The sequence below is a fragment of the Dama dama genome, chromosome 6 (genome assembly GCF_033118175.1).
Source record: "Dama dama isolate Ldn47 chromosome 6, ASM3311817v1, whole genome shotgun sequence".
In the NCBI taxonomy this organism is placed as follows: Eukaryota; Metazoa; Chordata; class Mammalia; order Artiodactyla; family Cervidae; genus Dama; species Dama dama.
In genome coordinates this window covers 31,740,728-31,763,124 of record NC_083686.1, presented here as the reverse complement: position 1 = coordinate 31,763,124, position 22,397 = coordinate 31,740,728, and the positions used below count along the sequence as shown (strand labels likewise).

At 37.4% G+C, this 22,397-nt stretch overlaps 1 protein-coding gene across 3 annotated transcripts; it reads right to left on the bottom strand.

The window, feature by feature from the left end:
- Window positions 1–526: 526 nt before the first annotated feature.
- Window positions 527–21,370, bottom strand: LOC133058539 (UDP-glucuronosyltransferase 2B4-like). Of its 3 annotated transcripts, XM_061145246.1 has the most exons (7): window positions 21,022–21,361; window positions 20,641–20,670; window positions 19,683–19,831; window positions 14,630–14,761; window positions 9,353–9,440; window positions 8,274–8,493; window positions 527–806 (listed from the first exon to the last, which is right to left on the bottom strand). In XM_061145246.1, the coding sequence occupies exons 1-7, from the start codon at window positions 21,359–21,361 to the stop codon at window positions 527–529; spliced, it is 1,239 nt and encodes a 412-aa protein (XP_061001229.1). The 3 variants fall into 3 exon arrangements, with proteins under 3 accessions (XP_061001229.1, XP_061001227.1, XP_061001228.1); XM_061145244.1 differs by having other exon boundaries at window positions 20,641–21,370; XM_061145245.1 differs by lacking the exon at window positions 20,641–20,670 and having other exon boundaries at window positions 20,893–21,361.
- Between the last annotated feature and the right edge of the window lie 1,027 nt (window positions 21,371–22,397).

Genomic DNA, 22,397 nt, shown 5'->3' with positions numbered 1-22,397 from the left:
AAAAATGAAGAACTATTAGTGGTCTCACAAATAAAAGTAAAGGGTGAATCTTTCAAAAGAATTCCAATTATTGAACAATTTCTATAGCAAGGAAAAGCTATAAAATTTATACAGAAATGAAGACAAAATTCTGAATATCTACAAAGTAATATTGATACTATGACTAGACTTTCACTGTTCTTGTTTCTACACTCAACATGTGAAAAACCGTTAAATTCAATCATATCTTTTTAGTACAACTTTTGCATTAAAATAATAAATTTCAATACATACCCACATAGTTTTATGGAGGAGTTCTATTTATGAGGCAGAACTGTTAGAGCAGCAGAACCAAACCTTTTAGGTCCCTGGTTTTGTGGAAGACAAATTTTCCATGGACTGGGGTAGGAAGCAATGGTTTTGGGACGATTCAAGCACATTACATTTATTGCTCACTTTATTTCTATTATTGCATCAGCTCGACCTCAGATCATCAGGCATTAGATCTCAGAGGTTGAGGACCCTGGCGCTGAGGTCTCAGATACAGCTAGTCTCTTTTCCCCTTCTTTCCTGTTTTAGCAAACTTCCAGCAACAAAATAGACAACATTTTGTGATGACAAACATGGCAGTTGCCACACAGGCCAGAAGGAACCCGATGACATCCAAAGAGTGGTACTGGAACCAGGTGAGGTCATGGATAGCTGGCCTCAAGTGCTTGGCTCCTTTGTGGCGCATGACAAACTCGATCCAGAAGACTGCTCTGTCCAAGGGCTTCATCGGCTGATCATGTTGAATGGCTGATAATCTCATCACATTCTCTTTGTAGCTGAAGGAAAATCAAACAGTGATCATTTATGGAATGAGCTATAATAGGTAAATATGTGAAATTTTCTTGCAGATGGTAACACAGAGTGCAACACAGAGTGGAAGAAAAATAGATATTTTTTTCCAAGGTGATTATTGAGATATTAGCTTAAGGGCTAGGATTTCTTAAATGCATAGCATTTCAAGCTACAAAGAAAAGAAAGAAAATGGGAGAGAACAAGATTGTGCATTCTGGAGAACGGAATGAGCCATCCCAAAGGGAATAAAAGAAATTCGTAATATGTTTGTCCAAAATTTGAATTGTCTCATAAAGAATTGTTAATAGACCTGGTAGATGTTATTTCAAAACGTTATAATCCAGATATAGCAGGTAAATCAGTGATGAGGTTTGGAGACATGTCCAGACAGGGCTGATCTTACATTCGTGAAGTGGTGGTTGAAAGTGTGGAAGTAGATTGAGTCAGTTTGATTCCTGACTCTTACTTTGTTGGCTGCTTTTTTATTCTTTCTGTTCCTCAGATTAAAAAAAAAAATTTTTTTTATTAACGTTTTAACACTTTTTTTTTTTTTTAAACTTTTAATTTTACTTTGGAGTGCTCAATCATGATAGAACCTGTTTCTCAGTTTTTCATTGTTATATAAAATGGCTAGGAATAGTACCTTATCTAATTATTTTGAGAATATTTTACTGATTCTTAGAGGCATTCCTAGCATGCAGTAGACACTCAGTAAATATTTACTAGTATTGTTGTTCTGGTTCTTGTTCTAGAAATTCTGGAGAAGGCTCAACATTTCACTCTCAGGCATTGCAGACACACTTGTTTCTACTGTTGAAATGCTGGCAGACTAATAGACAAGAAAGAAGAATAAAGAGATATAGCTCATGAACTTTAAATCACAAAGTACTGTACCATGGCAATGTAGTAATAACAATGGAAGTAACTTTTCTCCCTTTTCTGTCAAAAACACAGGAGGAGAACTGGGTTTTTGAGAAGACTACAGTAATCCTGGAAATATATTTTTAATACAATAGGAATAGACTACGATAAAGAAGTTACTTAATATGTGTAAAGCAACACTGTTTTACTAAATACAACATGTAGCGTATCATGAACATTCAGTACATCTTCATTTTTGACACCAACACTACACTATTAAAAATTCAAAAGATATATAAATACTAGAGATATGTACATTTCCATAAAAACAGCAAATGATAGAGTTGTTTCTTTTAAAAAAAGAAAAAAATTGCTTTTCATGCTGCTCACTTAGGACAATAGCTGTGCCAAAATTAAATTTAAATAACACTGCTTATAAAATGCAAAATGCATTTTGCTGTCATTACTGACACACTCTCAAAATGTTTTCTTTACAAAGTCATTATGATTAAAAAAAGGGGCGGAGGAGCCAAGATGGCGGAGGAGTAGGACGGGGAGACCACTTTCTCTCCTACAAATTCATCAAAAGAATAACTGAACGCAGAGCAAACTTTGCAAAACAACTTCTGATCGCTAGCTGAGGTCATCAGGTGCCCAGAAAAGCAACCCACTGTCTTCAAAAGGAGGTAGGACAAAATATAAAAGATTAAAAGTGAGACAAAAGAGCTAAGGACGGAGATCAGTCCCGGGAAGTCTTAGGCGGCACTGCTTGGGGTGGGGTCCGGGCCTGAGTGCCCTGAGGACAATCGGAGGGAGCTTCTGTGAGTTGCCAACTTGAACTGTGGGAGACCAAAAGAGAGAGAGTACATTAACCGGCCCGAACACACTGCCGGCCGTTCGCAGAACAGAGACCGAGAAAATCCAGAGAAGAGCTCGCATGCTACGGACCGGCCCAGCCCCGCCGGAGGCAGGAGGCAGGGGGGAGGGGAAGGTCGCGGCGACACACAGGGCGCAGGCAGCCGACCGGCGCGGGCGGGGACTGGGCCTGGGGACGCGGAGGGCAGAAGGCGCAAGCACCCGACTGGCGCCAGCGGAAACTGAGACTGGGTCCGTGGAAGGGAGTGGGTCCGCCACACCTGGGGAGAGTGCGCCCATCAAGCCCCTCGCTGCCTGGACCGCTCTGACGGGGAAGGCACAGAGAGCAGGCGCAGCTTTTTGTTCCGCGCTTTTGTGGAACACCCGAGGGCTGGAACCTCGCGCAGCGCAGGGCGCGCTCCATATAGAACAGCCGGGAGCCTGAGCAGTGCAGACGGAAAAAGCAGCGTCAGCCCCTCCCGGCAGCGCCAGCCCGTCCCCGCGGCGCAAGCCCGTCCCCATAGCGCCAGCCCCTCCCCACAGCGCCAGCCCCTCCCTGCGGTTCCAACCCTCCCCGCAGAACGACGGAACTAGCTACCTGAATAAGAGTCCACCTCCGCCCGCCTGTGTCAGGGCGGAAATGAGGCTCTGAAGAGACCGGCAAACAGAAGCCAAATAAACAAAGGAAACCGCTTCAGAAGGGACTGGTGCAACAGATTAAAATCCCTCTAGAAAACACTGACTACACTGGAAGGGGCCTGTAGATATCGAGAAGCGTAAGCTGGAACGAGGTGCTATCTGAAACTGAGCCGAACCCACACTGACCGCAACAGCTCCAGAGAAACTCCTAGATATAATTTTACTTTTTTCTCTTTTTTTTTTCTTTTTTTTATTTTTTCTTTTTTATTTTTTCTCTTTTATTTTCCTTTAAAATCCCCTATTACTCCCCCATTACTCCTTAACTTTCATTTCCATAGATTTTTACGATTTTTTTAATTAGGGAAAAAAATTTTTTTTTCTTTTTTTTTTTTTCTTTTTCTTTCTTTTTTTCTTCTTTTTTTTCTTTCCTTTTTCTCTTCTATTTTCTATTTTTCTTTTTCTCTTATTTCTTTTAAAGTCCTCTAGTACTCCTCTACTACTCCTTAATTTTCATTTTCAATACACTATAAACTTACAAAAAAGAAAAAAAAAAAAGAAGAGAAGCCCTATTTTTAAATCGAAGATTATTCTCTCCCAATCTTGACTCTCTGTTTTCTACCACAGAACACCTCTATTTCCTCCTTTCCCCTTCTCTTCCCAATCCAATTCTGTGAATCTTTGTAGGTGACTGGGCTACGGAGAACACTCTGCGAACAGACAGCTGCGTAGATCTGTCTCTCTCCTCTTGAGTCCCCCTTTCTCTCCTCCTGCTCATCTCTATCTCCCTCCTCACTCTCCTCTTCTTCATGTAACTCTGTGAACCTCTCTGGGTGTCCCTAACGGGGGAGAATCTTTTTACCATTAACCTAGAAGTTTTCTTATCAGGGCTATATAGTTGGAGAAGTCCTGAGACTACAGGAAGAATAAAACTGAAATCCAGAGGCAGGAGACTTAAGCCCAAAACCTGAGAACACCAGAAAACTCCTGACTACATGGAACTTTAAGTAATAAGTGACTGTCCAAAAGCCTTCCTACCTACCCTGAAACCAACCACCCCCCAAGAGCCAATAAGTTTTAGAGCAAGACATACCATGCAAATTCTCCAGCAACATAGGAACATAGCCCTGAACATCAACATACAGGCTGCCCAAGGTCACACCTAACACATAGACCCATCTCAAAACTCATTACTGGGCACTCCATTGCTCTCCAAAGAGAAGAAATCAAGTTCCATGCACCAGAACACTGACGCAAGCTTCCCTAACCAGGAAACCTTGACAAGCCAATCGTCTAACCCCACCCACTGGGTTAATCCTCCACAATAAAAAGGAACCACAGACCTCCAGAATACAGAAAGCCCACTCCAGATACAGCAATCTAAACAAGATGAAAAGGCAAAGAAATACCCAACAGGTAAAGGGACATGAAAAATGCCCACCAAGTCAAACAAAAGAGGAGGAGATAGGGAATCTACCTGAAAAAGAATTTAGAATAATGATAATAAAAATGATCCAAAATCTTGAAAACAAAATGAAGTTACAGATAAATAGCCTGGAAACAAAGATTGAAAAGACTCAAGAAATGTTTAATAAAGACCTAGAAGAAATAAAAAAGAGTCAATTAAAAATGAACAATGCAATGAATGAGATCAAAAACACTTTGGAGGGAACCAAGAGTAGAATAACGGAGGCAGAAGATAGGATAAGTGAGGTAGAAGATAAAATGGTGGAAACAAATGAAGCAGAGAGGAAAACGGAGAAAAGGATCAGAAGAAATGAGGACAACCTCAGGGACCTCTGGGACACTGTGAAACACCCTGACATTCGAATCATAGGAGTCCCAGAAGAACAAGACAGAAAGCAAGCCCATGAGAAAATACTCGAGGAGATAATAGCTGAAAACTTCCCTAAAATGGGGAAGGAAATAGCCACCCAAGTCCAAGAAACCCAGAGAGTCCCAAACAGGATAAACCCAAGGCGAAACACCCCAAGACACATATTAATCAAATTAACAAAGATCAAACACAAAGAACAAATATTAAAAGCAGCAAGGGAAAAACAACAAATAACACACAAAGGGATTCCCATAAGGATAACAGCTGATCTATCTATAGAAACCCTCCAGGCCAGAAGGGAATGGCAGGACGTACTGAAAGTAATGAAGGAGAATAACCTACAACCTAGATTACAGTACCCAGCAAGGATCTCATTCAGATATGAAGGAGAATTCAAAAGCTTTACAGATAAGCAAAAGCTGAGAGAATTCAGCACCACCAAACCAGCTCTTCAACAAATGCTAAAGGATCTTCTCTAGACAGGAAGTGCAGAAAGGTTGTATAAATGTGAACCCAAAACAACAAAGTAAATAGCAACAGGACTACACCTATCAATAATTACCCTATGTAAATGGGTTGAATGCCCCAACCAAAAGACAAAGATTGGCTGAATGGATACAAAAACAAGACCCCTATATATGCTGTCTACAAGAGACCCACCTCAAAACAAGAGACACATACAGACTAAAAGTGAAGGGCTGGAAAAAAATATTTCATGCAAACGGAGACCATAAAAAAGCAGGAGTCGCAATACTCATATCAGATAAAATAGACTTTCAAATAAAGGATGTGAAAAGAGACAAAGAAGGACACTACATAATGATCAAAGGATCAATCAAAGAAGAAGATATAACAATTATAAATATATATGCACCCAACATAGGAGCACCGCAATATGTGCGGCAAACACTAACGAGTATGAAAGAGGAAATTAATAGTAACACAATAATAGTGGGAGACTTTAATACCCCACTCACAACTATGGATAGATCAACTAAACAGAAAATTAACAAGGAAACACAAACCTTAAATGACACAATGGACCAGCTACACCTAATTGATATCTATAGGACATTTCACCCCAAAACAATCAACTTCACCTTTTTCTCAAGTGCACACGGAACCTTCTCCAGAATAGATCACATCCTGGGCCATAAATCTGGTCTTGGAAAATTCAAAAAAATTGAAATCATTCCAGTCATCTTTTCTGACCACAGTGCAGTAAGGTTAGATCTCAATTACAGGGAAAAAATTGTTAAAACTTCAAACATATGGAGGCTAAATAACACGCTTCTGAATAACCAACAAATCATAGAAGAAATCAAAAAAGAAATCAAAATATGTATAGAAATGAATGAAAATGAAAACACAACAACCCAAAACCTATGGGACACTGTAAAAGCAGTGCTAAGGGGAAGGTTCATAGCATTACAGGCTTACATCAAGAAACAAGAAAAAAACCAAATGAAAAAAGGGGAATATATACATCATATTTGTGATATTAATATAATTGTGTCATGGAAATTCATGTATATCCTGAAGTGATTTGGAAATCAAATATTTCTGTTTTCAGAAAATGTGGCTTTGAAATAGGGATATCCCAACATAACTGTCTATTCCAAATAAGACAAAAACAAGCACAAATAAAAAACACTGAATAAACTTAAATTTATAAGCTGTATCTACAGCTTATACAGCTATAGGTGTATTTGAGTAAATTAGAGAATTCTAGTTGTTTACCATTTATCAATGATGGGATCAAAATATTATTACAGACTAGCAGATAGCGGAGAAGGCAATGGCAACCCAATCCAGGACTGTTGCCTGAAAAATCCCATGGATGGAGGAGCCCGGTAGGCTGCAGTCCATGGGGTCGCCAGGAGTCGGACACGATTGAGCGACCTTACTTTCACTTTTCACTTTCATGCATTGGAGAAGGAAATGGCAACCCACTCCAGTGTTTTTGCCTGGAGAATCCAGGGACTGGGAAGCCTGATGGGCTGCCGTCTATGGGGTCCCACAGAGTCGGACATGACTGGAGCGGCTTAGCAGCAGCAGCAACAGCAGCAGCAGATATAGAGAACAATCTATTGGTTACCAGATTTGGGGGAGTAGAATCACATGGGTGGGGGAGTAGGAGGCAAAACTATTGGGAATGATATAGGCTCAAGAAGGTGTTGTACCACACTGGAAATTTAACCACTATTTGGTAATTACTTTAAATGGAAAATAACGTTTAAAAATTGTGTAGCATTTTTAAAAAAAGGAATATCCCAACATATGGGCTTCCCTGGTGGCTCAGATGTAAAGAATCTGCCTGCAATGCAGAGACCTGGTTTGATACCTGGGTCAGCAAGATCCTCTGGAGAAGGGAATGGCTACCTACTCCCATGTTCTTGCCTGGAAAGTTCCATGGACTGAGGAGTCTGGTGGGATAGAGTCCATGGGGTCCCAAAGAGTCAAACACGGCTGAGAAACCAACACTTTCACATTTTCACATCAGCATACTCCTCCCAAGTCAATTACATTTAGATTTTATAATTCTTCCAAACAAGACAAAATGACCACAGTAAAAAAAAAAAAAAAAAAAAAAAAAAAAAAACCAAGAATATACCCACCTTTATAAATAGTATATACATAGTTGAAACTGGGTAATTAGAAAGTTATAGCTGTTTGTCATTTATCAGAGATGGAGTCAAAATATTAGCATAGAAAACTTGGAAAATATTAAATGTAATCAGAATTTGAAATGGATTAATGGATTATTTCATGGTACTTATGAAAATAAACCATATTTTAAGAGTTTAAAACCTTTGAGAAGTTCACATGCTGAAAGAGAGTAAAGTGGGCAGATGAGGATCCACAGCATTCATGGTTCCCTACAGTAACTGTTCTCAGTGCTTCTTAATCCTTCTATTACCATTTCAGTAGTTCTTCGCATTCTAATGATTAAGTTTTTCAAAATTTCTCCACTATCTTTAAACCACTGACAAACCTTTTCCATAAAACCATGAAAAAATCTGAATGTGACACTCACAATCTGTTATTATTGTCTGTTTTCAAAGCATTGAGCAAATCTTACACCTCATTGTGCTTATGTTAAGACTCATGGCTGCCTCCCTGATCTTCAGATGAGAACTTCTCTAGAAAGAGTAGCTAGTAAAAAAAAAAAAATATATATATATATATATATATATATATATATATATATATATATATATATATATATACTGAACCAAACTGAACTGAACTATGTACTCACGAAGGGTTATTAATGACTTCCTTCAATGCGTTGAGCAAATCATTTGTTGACATTGTTTCGAAATCCAACCTGACAGCTGTTCCCTTGGCTTTCATTCGAGCGATGTTATCATCTTGATCAGCAAACAAAGGAGTGCCCACCATAGGGATCCCGTGATAGATGGCCTCATAAACGCCATTGTTTCCACCATGAGTTATAAAGGCTTTGGTTTTTGGATGGCCTAGGATTGAGTGAGTTTTAGTAAAATTATTAATTATAACAGAATAAAATGAGAAGTGGTTATTTTAAGGCACTGGAAGAAGCACTATCTTTAAGATAACAGATTATTATGTATATGAAAGTGTTTTTAACTTGCTTTCAGAACTCAGAGAAGAAACGGCTATGTCTGCTGAAGGGGTAAATGAAGACTTTGTGAAAGAGGCACTGAGTGACTTGAACGTCACAAATGAATCCAAGATTGGCAGGTGAACAACTTGAAAAAGCATTCTGGGTAAAAGAAACCACATGTGCAAAAAAAGAGGAGGGCATGCTGGAATTTATTCTCCTAAAGATAGAGTAAAGTCATTTATTTCGATAGGAATGGTGTCAGGGGAAAAGAAGGATAATGTTAATGGCACTGGAACCAGAGGAAGGGAAAGCTAAATTTTATCTTGAAGTGTGTTATTGCTTCACAGAAATGATTGTGAATTTTTTCTTACAGAAAATTGAGAGTCACTGGTAATGGCAGGAGAGTTCTCATTTTTAGTAGCATTTAATATACTTCTACAGAATGGAAAAGATAAGTATAAGGAAAGAATTCAGAGAGAGAACAACAATCCAGGAAGTTACTGAAAAGTTCACTGTGAGAAGCAATTACAGCTAAAGTAAAGATTCTGGCTGTAAGTGATGTGACTACGTAGAATAAAATGACAACTTTTATATATTCTCCTTTTTTCCCATAGCAAAGAAAATTATAAGAAAGTAGTGAAGTTTTCTTTTTCAGTGTTTCAATAATTGCTTTGTAAGTGTGTTTTCTGTTGAAGCATTCTCACTCTGCTCAGCTGTTTCATGTTTTCATTATTTGTTCTGACAAGTCTCACCAAGAAGATCATTCTGGGGAAGCCATTTATACAACCGGGTGTTGGGTCCTAAGGTATCTGGTTTTTTGCCATGATATCTCCATAGAACCTGTTAAAGGTAAAGGAAATACCTTATTCTATGAGTTGAATATCAAAGTTATACTAATAATTTCTAAATTGACTCAAATACATAGAATTACATGTCCTCCACATGACATGTAAGGATATGAAGGCATATTAAGTAATGGTAACTATTAATACAAAGACATAAATAGGAATACCTATGTTTGATGTGTTAATTATGCACACATGATGGCACAGACAAGTGAGATTTTCAATGACCAACTCAAATATTTAAAAAACTGTTTTGTTGTTGCTTTTCAGTCACTAAGTTGTGTCCAACTCTTTGCACTGCATGGACTGCAGCATGCTAGTCTTCCCTATCCTTCACTATCTCCCAGAATTTTCTCATATTCATATCCATTGATTTGGTGTTGCTATCTAACCAACTCATCCTCTATCACTTCCTTCTCCTCCTGCCCTTGATCTTCCTCAGCATCAGAGTCTTTTTCAATGAATCATCTCTTTGCATCAGGTGGTCAAGGTATTAGAGCTTCAGCTTCAGCATCAGTCCTTCCAATGAATATTCAAGGCTAATTTCCATTGGTTTGACTAGTTTGATCCTGCACTCCATGGACTCTCAAGAGTCTTCTCCAGCACCACAATTCAAAAGCATCAATTCTTTGGCACTCAGCCTTCCTTATGGTCCAACTCTCACATCCATACATGACTACTGAAAAATCATAGCTTTGACTATATGGATTTTTCTGGGCAAAGTGATGTCTTTGCTTTTTAATATGCTGTCTAAGTTTGTCATAACTTTTCTTCCATGGATAGCTGGTTTTGTTTCTATCACAATAAGTCGGTGGCAGATTACACGTAACCTACACATTTATTTGCTTTCTTTATATGGAGTGCTCATTTTCAGATTCATTGGTTACTGATTTATTTATTTTTGACTGTTATAGAAGAGTTTAACTATATCATGTAGTTAAAATGGGAAGTTATTTTATTAGAATTTTACATGTTTTGATTACAAGGAGAAAAATGTATGCAATCAGTCTCCTAAGATTAATATTTTGGCTTATTTATAATTTATTACCCCCTTCATAGATCACATCCTTGTCATGATAAAGGGGTTTGTGTAACTCAATGAATCTATGAGCTATGCTATGCAGGGCAACCCAAGGGCAAACGGGTCATGGTGGGGTGTGCTGACAAGTGTGGCCCACTGGAGGAGAGAATGGCCCACCACTCCAGTATTTTTGCCATGAGAGCTGCATGAATAATATGAAAAGGTAAAAATATAAGACACTGGAAGATGAGTTCTCCAGGTCAGAAGGTGTCCAATATGCTGCTGAGAAAGAGTGCAGCAATTTAGAGCAATTACTAAGAGTTCCAGAAAGAATGAAGTGACTGGGCCAATGAAGAAAAGATGCTCAGTTGTAGATGTGTCTGGTTGTGAAAGTCTGATGCTGTAAAGAACATAGGATCCTGGAGGGTTAGGCCAATGAAATCAAGGTAATTGGACATGGTCAAGCAGGAGATGGCAAGAATGAACATCAATATCTCAGGAAACCAAGAACTAAAATGGACAAGTTCAGTGAATTTATTTCAGATGACCATTATATCTACCACTGTGGTTAAGAATCCCTTAGAAGAAATGGAGTAGCCCTCAGAGTCAACAAAAAGATCAGAAATGCAGTGCTTGGTGCAATCTCAAAAACAAGAGAATGATCTTATTTCATTTCCAAGGCAAACCATTGAATATCACAGCAATCCAGGTCTATGCCACAGCCACTAAGGCTGAAGAAGCTGAAGTTGATTGATTCAGGAAGACCTACAAGACCTTCTAGAATTAACTGTAAAAAGAAAGAAGAAGAAGAAGAAGGAGGAGGAGGAGGAGAAGGAGGATGGGGAGGAGGAGGAGGAGAAGGAGGAGAAGGAGAAGGAGGAGGAGGAGGAGGAGGAGGACAAGGAGGAGAAGGAGAAGGAGGAGGAGGAGGAGAAGGAGAAGAGGAGGAGCAGGAGGAGAAGAAGGAGAAGAAGTCTTTTCATCATAGGGATTGGAATGTAAAGAAGTCAAGAGATATCTAGGATAACAGGCAAGTTTGGCCTTGTAGTACTAAAAGGAGCAGGCAAAGGCTAACAGACTTTAGTCAAGAGAACACACTGGTCATAGTAAATGTCGTTTTCCAACAACTGATGACTCCATACATGGACATCACCAGATGGTCAATATCAAAATCAGATTGATTATTTTCTTTACAGCCGAAAATGGAGACACTCTATGCAGTCAGCAAAAGAAGACCTGGAGTTGAGTGTGGTTTAGATCATAAGCACCTTAGTGCATAATTCAGATTTGAATTGCAGAAAATCTTGAATTGAATGTGGGGAAAACCGCTAGGCCATTGAGGTATGACAGAAATCAAATTTCATAAAATTACACAGGGGAGGTGATGAATAGATTCAAGGGATTATATCTGATATACAGAGTGCCTGAAGAACTGTGGATAGAGGTGTGTAACATTGTACAGGAGGCAGTGATCAAAACAATCCCAAAGAAAAGGAAAAGCCAGAAGGCAAAGTGGTTCTCTGAGGTGGTTTATAATAGTTGAGAAAAAAAGGGAAGTCAAATCCAAGGGAGAAAGGGAAAGAAAGATATACTCAACTGAATGCATAATTCCAGAGGATAGATAGGAGAGAAAAGAAGGCCTTCTTAAATGAACAATGCAAAGAAATAGAGAAATCAATGGGATATGAAAGACTAGAGATCTCTTCAAGTAAGTTAGAGGTACCAAGGGATCATTTCATGCAAAAATGGGCACAATAAAGGACAGAAATGGTATGGACTTAACAGAAGCAGAAGATGTTTAGAAGAGGTGGCAAGAATACACAGAAGAACTATACAAAAGAGGCCTGAATAACATGGATAACTGTGATGGTTCAGTCACTCAGCTAGAGCAAGACGTCTTGGAGTGTGAAGAAAATGGGACCTTAGGAAGTATTAGTATGAAGAAAGCTAGTGGAATTTCAGCTGAGGTATTTCAAATCCTAGAAGATGATACTGTTAAAGTGCTGCACTCACTATGCCAGCCAATTTGGAAAACACAACAGTAGCCACAGGACTGGAAACGGTCAGTTTTCATTCCAAACCCAAAAAAGGGTAATGCCAAAGAATGTTCAAACTACTGTAAAATTATATTCCTTTCACATGCTAGCAAGGTAATACTCAAAAATCATTTAGCTTGGCCTGAGCAATATATGAACCAAGAACTTCCAGATATGCAATCTGGGTTTCAAAAAGGCAGTGGAACCAGAAATCAAATTGCCATCATTCATTAGATCATAGAAAAAGAAGAGAATTCCAGAAAAACATCTATTTTTGCTTCACTGACTACGCTAAACCTTTGACTGTGTGGATCACAATAAAGTGTGGAAAATTCTGAAAGAGTTGGGAATACCAGACCATCTTAACTGCCTCCTGAGAGACCTGTATGCAGGTCAAGAAGCAACAGTTAGAACCAGACATGAAACAACAAACTGGTTCAAAATAGGGAAAGGAGTACAAAAAAGCTGTATATTGTCACTCTGCTTATTTAACTTATATATGCACAGTACATCATGTAAAATACTGGGCTAGGTGACTCATAAGCTGGAATCAGGATTGCTGGAAGAAATATTAACTACCTCAGATATGCAGATGATACCACTCTAATGGCAGAAAGTGAAGAGGAACTAAGAGACTCCTGATGTGGGTGAAAGAGGAGAGTGAAAAAGCCGTCTTAAAACCCAACATTCAAAACAATAAGTTCATGGCATCTGGTCCCATCACTTCATGGCAAATATATGGGGAAAATGTGGAAGCTGTGACATATTTTATCCTCTTGGTCTCCAAAATCATTGTGGATTGTGACTGCAGCCGTGAAATGAAAAGACACTTGCTTCTTGGAAGAAAAGCTAAGACAAATCTAGACAGAATATTAAAAGCAGAGACATCAATCTGCCAAAAAAGGTCCATATATAATCAAAGCCATTTTTTTTCCCAGTAATCATGTATGGATACGAGAGTTGGACAATAAAGAAGGGTAGGTAAGGTAAGATAAGGTGAAGTCACTCAGTCGTGTCCAACTCTTTGGGACTCCACGGACTGTAGCTTACTAGGCTCCTGTATCCATGGGAGTTTCCAGGCAAGAGTACTGGAGTGGGTTGCCATTTCCTTCTCCAGGGGATCTTGCTGATCTAGGGATAGAACCCAGGTCTCCCACATTGTAGGCATATGCTTTACCATCTGAGCCACCAGGGAAGTCCTTAAAGAAGGTTAAGCACCGCAGATTTGATGCCTTTGAATTGTGGTGCTGGAGAAGATTCTTGAGAATCCCTTGGACTGCAAGGACATCAAACCAGTCAATCTTTAATGAACCCAATCTTGAATAGTCATTGGAAGTGCTGATGCTGAAGCTCCAATACTCTGGCCACCTGATAACTCATTGGAAGAGATCCTGATCTGGGAAAGGTTGAAGGCAAAAGGAGAAGGGCTGGCAGAGGATGACATGGTTAGATAGCATCACTAAATCAATGGACATGAATCTGAGCAAACCCTGGGTAATAGTGAAGGACAGGGGAGCCTAGCATGCTGTAGTCCATGGGATTGCAATGATTCAGATAGCTTAATGACCGAACAACAACAGTATAATGTTTTAATAATAAGTTAATCAGTGCTATGGAAGAAGTTTGTTCTTTTAAATTACAAATTATTAAGCCCTACTTCCAAATACAATGAACAGTGTAATTGTTTGACTTGAATCTATATTGCGTAACTACATTTATTGTTAAAATTTAACTCCCAAGAGCATCTGTATGTCTGTTGTGTCCTCAGGAGTCCTTCAAGGAAAAGGAACAGGTGACAAAGCAGAATTTACTGGTTAATCTTCCTGCTCATGCTACCATTGTATTAATAACACCAAAAGTCACACTGTGTCTCTTAAATATCATTCTTTTTGATTACTATGTTGAATAATTAAAATTATCATGGATCAAAGGCACTCCCTGTACTGCAGTAGCACCTGCCCTGTATATTTTGGTTTATATATACATATCTATGCATATGTATAGATATGAGATAAATTGCTGCTATCATATTATTTAGCTTTCTGATTGTAAATGTCTAAAATCAGATCTTTACAGAGTTTAACAGACTCATGAAATAGTTGTCCGTGATTAAGTTATTGTATCTACCTTTTGTGGAATTTGAGCGAGGGCTGATGCAATCACCTTGGCTCTGTCTTCTGACATGTTACTGACCATTGACCCCAAAGAAAACACCACAATACCGTTTTCTCCAGAGCTCTGCACAAACTCTTCCATTTCCTGTGAAAAAAGAATTTGCTCCATCACAAAAGAGCAGCATAGCATACATTATTGAAGGAATTTCTATAAGCAGCTAAAGAGAGAAAATCAGAAATTGCCTTGAGATATTAGAGTAGTCATTTCTTACAATAATGTTGTGGTAAGATACACATGGCATAAAATTTACTTTCTTAATTGTTCCTAAGTGTATAATATAGTAGTGTTAAGTATACTCACATTGTACAACCAATCTCCAGAACTTTTTCATTGGACAAAACTGGAAGTCTATGATCATTAAGAAACTCTACTTTCCTCTTTCTCCACTCTTTGGCAAGTTTCATTCTATTCTGTTTCTGCAAATGAGTTTAGTCTGGATACTTTGTATAAGTTGAATTGTACAGTATTTGTTTTTTTCTGACTAGTTATTTTCCTTTAATGTAAGGTTCATTCATGTTGTTACACATGTCAGAATTTCTTACAGTATTTGTCCTTCTGTGTCTTGTCAAAAAGATAAAATTGAAAACCTTTAGTTAGACTAATCAAGAAAAAAAAGTGACTCAAATAAATAAGATTAGAAATGAAATGGAGACATTACAACTGATACTGAAAAAATGCATAGGATCCTGAGACTACCATGAATAATTGCAAGCTAAGAAATTATTAATACATATATGAGAAGCATGGAGCACTTCTTAAAAACAGAACCCACCAAGATTTAATCAGGAAAAAGTAGGAAATCTGTACAGTCCTAATAAGTAAAGAATTTGAACTGGTAATCAATAACCTATCAACACACAAAAGCCCAGGACCTGATGGCTTCACTGACATATTCTATGAAGTATCATAGAAAAATTAATGCCAGTTTTTCAAAAAGTATTTAAAAATTTAAGAGAAGGGTAGGTACATTTCCAAAGTCATCCTACAAGATCATCATCATGATCATGATACCAAATAGATAAGGGCATTACAAGAAGATAAAACTAAAGTCAATATCCAGTTCGAGTATTGATGCAAAAATTCTCAACAAAAAGTCAACAAGCCAAATTCAAGAACACATTAAAATAATTATATACTAAGACCAAGTGAGATTTATCTCTGGGATGCAAAGATAAATAGAATGAACTATAAAGTAACTTGATTGTCTCAATAGATGTCCGAAATACATTTGACAAGGTATGACATTCTTTCATGATGAAACCCTCAACATATAGGGTATAGAAGGAAAATACCTCAATGTAATAAAGAAGATATATGAGAAACCCAAAGCTAACGTTATACTGAATAGTGAACACTTGAAAGCTTTTCCTCTAATCAGAAACAAAATAAGGATGTCTACTTCCACACTGATTCAATATAGTAATAGAAGCTCTAGCTAGAGCAACTAGGTGAGACAAAGAATTAAAAGACATCCTAAATAGAAAGGATGAAGTAAAATTTTTATTTTTTATAGAAGACATGACATTTTTTATACAGAGAATCTCACAGATTCAACAAAAACAACAACAACAACAACAAGAAAATCCCTGAACTAGTCAACAAATTCAGTAAAGTTGCAAGATATAAAATCACTATATAGAATTCAGTTCCATTTCAGTGTACTAATAATGAAACATCTGAAAAAAAAACTATCCCATTCACAATAGCATCGAAAGCAAGAAATTAACTAAAATAAATTTAATCAGTGAAGCAAAATATCTGTATAGTGATAAATATAAGAATTTGTAAGAATTAGAAGAAAACACAAATAGATGGAACATCATCATGTAACATGGACCAGAAGACTAATACTATTAAAATATTGACATTACCAAAAGCCAAAAGACTCACACTTTCAAATTTCATATTTACCACAAAGTTGAAATATTTCAAATAATAGTGTATTGGCCCCCAAATAGGCACAGAGATCATGGAACAGCATACAGGATTCAACTAATATTCAGTAAAGGAGCAAGGGAGACAAGAATATCCATTGTGGAAATATTAGTCACTTCTTTCTTTTCTGAGGAAACTGGATAAATATATGAAAAAACAAAAAACGAGACCTCTATCTTATACCATCACCAAAACAACTCAAAATGAACCAATGACTTAAACACAAGACCAGATACCATAACATCTGTAAAAGAAAGTATAATGATGATACTCCTAGGCACTGGTCTTGAAAATGATTTTTTTTTATATGACATCAAGACCACAACAAAAGAAAAAAAAATCACGAGTGGGACTACACTACATCAAGCTTAAAAGCTTCTGCACAGCAAAAAATCTCCAAGATGAAAATGCGATCTACAGAATGGAAGAAAATTTTATAACCACATATTGAATGAGGGGTTAAGATCCAGAATATATACACAACTCATACAACAAAATTCAGTTAAAGAATGGGCAGATGAACAAGATAGACACTTGACAAAGAAGATTTCTACATGATCACCGGGTATAGGAAAAGATGCTCCACATCAGTAATCATCAGGGAAAAGTATTTCAAAATTACAATCAGATATTACCTCACCTCTATTAAAAGTCTATAACCAAGAAGAGAAAATTGTTGTGAGAATGTGGAGAAAAGTGAATGCTTGTACACTCTCAGTGGGAATGTAAATTGGTTTAGCCCTTAAGGAACATAAATTGAAGGTTTCTAAAACAATTAAAGATACATCTATTGTATGATCTGGCAATTGTACTTCTGGGTATATAGTCAAAGGAAATAAGAACAGGATAGTGAAGAGGTATATGTGCTTCCATGTTGACTGCAGCATTATTCACAATTAGCTAAGGGAAAAACCTTAAGTGCCGACCTATGGATGAATTATTTAAAGACGTTTCATAGATACACACCGACATACACACAGATAGACATGCTCAGAATGGAATGTTATTCACCCAGAAGAAAGAAGGAAATCCTGCCATTTGTGACAACATGGGTGGACCTTGAAGACATTATGCTAAAATTTGTGCTTTCATTTTAATCTCTACTCTATTCTTATATTCAAATATACACTATGATATATATCCTGAAAATTGTAATTCTAGCTTATGCCTTTTTAACCTTCAAGAAAACTGTGATCTTATTATATTTGCTTTTTTTTCAAGTGAATATTTTATTATATCTGATTTAGTATAATTTAGCATTGTTTGGACTTTCCTAATGGCTCAGATGGTAAAGAATCTGCCTGGAGTGCAGGAAACCAGGATTTGATCCCTGGGTCGGGAAGATCTCCTGGAAAAGGGAATGGCTACCCACTCCAATACTCTTGCTGGAGAATCCTGTGGACAGAGGAGCCTGGAGGACTACAGTCTATAGTGTCACGAAAAGTCAGACAAGACTGAAGTGACTTAGCAGCAGCAGCATTTAATGTCAACTTTTTTAATGTTAGGAATTTTTAAGGTTTTGGTGATCAGATGAAGAAGATGAAATACTAAAGTATTTTTGAAAGTTTTAAGGCTTTTCACCAGTGCACTAGCTAAAATAAATGCCTTTTCCCCACAATATAAATGACTGTATATATAAATGTATATATATACAGAGATTTATTTAAATTTATTTAAAGTAAATCATCCTGATTCATGTCAATATATGGCAAAACCCCCTACAGTAATGTAAAGTAATTATCCTCCAATTAAAATAAATTAATTAATTTAAAATAAAGAAAAAAATGAGTTAATTTAATATCTCTGTGAACACTGTACTCTAGTTTTCACTCATTATTGTCTATATCTATCAAGAATCTGCTAAATGGTCTCTTCCTACTGTTAACCATTTACAATCCAACCCAGTGACTACATCTTGCTTTTTATTTTTACATTATATATGACTATCTCTTTCTCAGGGCTTTTCTCATAGCTCAGTTGGTAAAGAATCTGCCTGCAATGCAGGAGACCCAGGCTCAATTCCTGGGTTGGGAAGATCCTCTGGAGAAGGAAATGGCAACCTGCTTCAGTATTCACACTTGAAGAATCCCATGGACAGAGGAGCCTGGCAGCCTACAGTCCATGGGATTGCAAGAGTTGGACAAGACTTAGAGATTAAATCACCACCATCATCTCTTTCTTTCTTAATCCTTTCAATATTCTTCCCAATGCCCCTACTAGATGTTTCAAATCTTTATAATTATCTGTTTGCAACTTACCTCATCAGCATCATCTCCTTTTTATTCAGCCTTTTCCTATCTAGACTAAACTTGGACTTTTTGGCAACTGTCATAACTACTCCACTTACCTTTCTTTTATATCTTTTCCAACTGAGCTATGAGGGAAGCCTGTATCTTCTTTCAACCCTGCCCTATTCCTTCTGTTTATTCCTGAGCATCCTTCAGATCTCATAGTTATCTATGATTCAGAGATCCTTTCTATGATGCATGCTGAATATTTCTTTAACACCCTGGTCTTTCCATATTATAACATTTTTTACAACTTGATTGTGTTCTGTCATTCCAGGTGGACCGTCAGGTGGTAGAAACTGTGCCTACACCATTGCCTATTTAGCCCTCACTTCTGGAATATGCTATATACAAAATTATCCTATAATAATTATAATACAATTATAAAGTAACATATTATAGTGAGATGAGATGGTTGAATGGCATCACCAGATGATAATATAGCTATTATTTTATTTATATAAAATATATATTTTTATATAAAATGTAATATAACTATGAATGTCCTTTAATGAATGATGCTTCTCTATGTGTTGAATAATGAAGTTCTAATGTAATTGACATATTACAAAGTGTCCCATGTATTCTAGTTTATTCTGTAATGATAATGAAATTCAGATAGTTGTGTTGATATAGAAATACATCACTTTCTAAGTGGAAGTTCACTTTATCCAGGTTCCCACATCTGACTACCTGTAATCAAACATTCCAAAGAAAGAGTACAGAATGATTCCTATTGAAAACACAACATTCACAAAGAACAACAAGGAGGAGTAGGTGACCTTAGGCAGGGGCTTGGCAGGCTTGCAGTGGAGGCCTCCAACAAATTCAACATTTGGGAGTAGTGGACGAGGAAATGAAAAGTCCCAGTAGGTTCGAATGAGCCACATTTCAGCTTTCCCCATTGTCTCTGATAAGGTAGTAGGTCTTCCTGAAAGTAAAAAGAAAACCAACAAATGTTTGATCAAATGAGACTATTGTCACGTGTGTACATTAGATAATTTTTGTAAAACAACTTGGGATGTTGTAGCCAAAGATGTTTGAATGTGTCTGTTGTTTGATAAATATATAACATAGCATAGTCTAGGATAATTAAGTAAACCCAGAATACATCTGTTTCTACACAAGTAGAAACATTTTCTAAAAGCTAGCTGGATATTTGTACTACAAATATGTATATAACTCTCAATGTACATGTCTTCATTTATCAAGACAGTTTACGAGATTCCCAATGATTTTAAGTTAAAAAAGAAATTTTGTAATTTGGATAGTCACTTGCAGAAGTCCTAGGTACTTCAATTTGTGGTAAATGACTTCCTGCTATCCAGTACTAGAAATGGGCTTTACCCTACCCTATAATTGAAGTGTTTGCATAATATTGGTTAGATTGAGGGTCATTAATATTTTTATTTCACTGTTTCACTTATTTGAGATAAATTTTTGTGAATTTATATTTATACATACTCAACTTCCAAGGCACTAGGAAAAATAGGACTTAATGAAACCAACTAAAAACATGACTTACCTAGTTGTTTGTTGCTAAGTGGTAACTGACTCTTTCCAACTCCATGGACTATAGCCCAAAAGGCTTCTCTGTCCATGGGATTTCCCAGGCAAAAACACTGGAATGGAATGCCATTTCCTTTTCCAAAGGATCTTCCTGACCAAAGGATTGAACCTGTGTCTCCTGCATTGGCAGGTAGATTCTTTACCACTGAGCTATCAGGAAGCCCAACTTACCTAGTGCTTCACTGTAAAACTGATTCCACTCCTTCTCATAGTATGTCGGGAAGAAAAAGTCAAAATAAAGTGTATATAACATATTTTTGATCCTCTCCATGAATGTCATGCGATCACTTAATTCTGAAAACATAACAGGTACATAAGATGGTGGGAATGGAAGTCTTGCGCTATTCTTCTCAATTATATGGCCAGGTGAGGTGTAATGAATGTACACGAATGGTATTTTAAGTAATTCAGCCAGCAGTTCACCACAGGGTCCAAAGGCATCTGCAATAAGGATATCAAACCTTGATTCCTCTAGTTTTGTCATTAATTTCTTGTTGGAAACAGCGTCTTTACACATAGTTAAAGCAGCATAAAAAAATTCCCAAAATAAACTTTTCATTGCTGAAAAATAGGTCCAATAGGAACCTTTCACTGTACATTTCCATTTCTCAAGAAGAAGTTCTATAAAATTCTCATAATCACTTTTCGTGAAAGATACAGGGAAAGTCTCAAAGTTTATAGTCGATGGTTTGCTGGAATTAGTAATAGTGGAAGCCGAAGATATCAGAACAGTCACTTCATGACCCCTTGTGACAAGTTCATCCAGAATTGTCTTTATATTCAGCCAGTGACTAAATTCCACTGGCCACACCAGCACCTTTCCACAACTCCCAGCGCTAAAGTAACAAGTCAGCTGTAGCAGCAGCAGAAGTGAGAGCCTTTTCATAGACATCTTGCTCATATGTAGTACTTTTTAAATAATTACTGTAAACTTTTGCTATTGCTCAGGCTTATATCCAGAAGGAATCAACCAGAAGTTAAATTATAACCCCTATTCCTTAAAAAAGTAGATTACATGAATAGTCAGCAGATGTGGAAATCCAATGAAAAGACAAAGTGCAAAGCACTTCAAGATTATACAGTGTGTTTAGTATTGATTTGTCAGTGCTGTCACCCATCTTGTACACACACATCAATTATATTTTGTGAGAAAGATGACTAGTGTAAAACAATAGCCAAGTGAGAGACTCTTGCGTCTGCAGTCGCTGTGACACAGAATTAGAGATAAGGTGACATCAACAAGATGGAGGGTTATGAGGTCACAACAATTGTGTCCCTCAGAGAAACAGCAAAAACAGTAAATGACCAACTGCAAACCAATGTAAATTATTTTGGGAAAGTTCTGGGCTAAAATGAAAAAGCAGCAGAAATCCTGCAGTCTGCAAAGACTGAGGATGTGTGTTCTGATTTTTTGAGTGTAATGCATCAATACTAAAGATACCAATGAAATTTGACTGGTCAATTGTATAATTTATGATCACTATTGCCATATAGATTTTTTGTGTCTGAACGATCTGCCTACTGATGACAGTGAGGAGTTAAAGCAGAAGGAGTTGACAAAGGATGAGATGGTTGGGTAGCATCACTGACTCAATGGACATGAGTTTGAGCAAACTCTGGGAGATGGTGAAGGACAGGGAAGCCTGGTGTGCTGTGGTCCATCAGGCGATGTTATCAGGTTGATCAGCAAACACAGGAAAGCCCACCATAGGGACCTCATGGTAGATGGCCTTGTAAGTGCTGTTGGTTCCACTGTGAGTTATAAAGCCTTTGGTTTTTGGATGACCTAGCATTGAGTGACTCTCAGTAAAATTGTTAACTATAATTCAGAATACAATGAGAAATGGGCCTTATAAGACACTGTAAAAAGGAGTCTGTTTTAGGATAACAGATGGTTACACACAGGAAACTGCATTTAAACTGCTTTC

Excerpts from the sequence above, each read along its gene's own strand:
- LOC133058539 (XM_061145244.1), bottom strand. The coding sequence starts at position 21,370 with ATGAGCAAGATGTCTATGAAAAGGCTCTCACTTCTGCTGCTGCTACAG. Across the intron at positions 8,494-9,352 it reads TCCCCAGAATGATCTTCTTG|GCCATCCAAAAACCAAAGCC; the intron begins GTGAGACTTGTC and ends ACTCAATCCTAG. Across the intron at positions 807-8,273 it reads GAAGTCATTAATAACCCTTC|CTACAAAGAGAATGTGATGA; the intron begins GTGAGTACATAG and ends ATTTTCCTTCAG.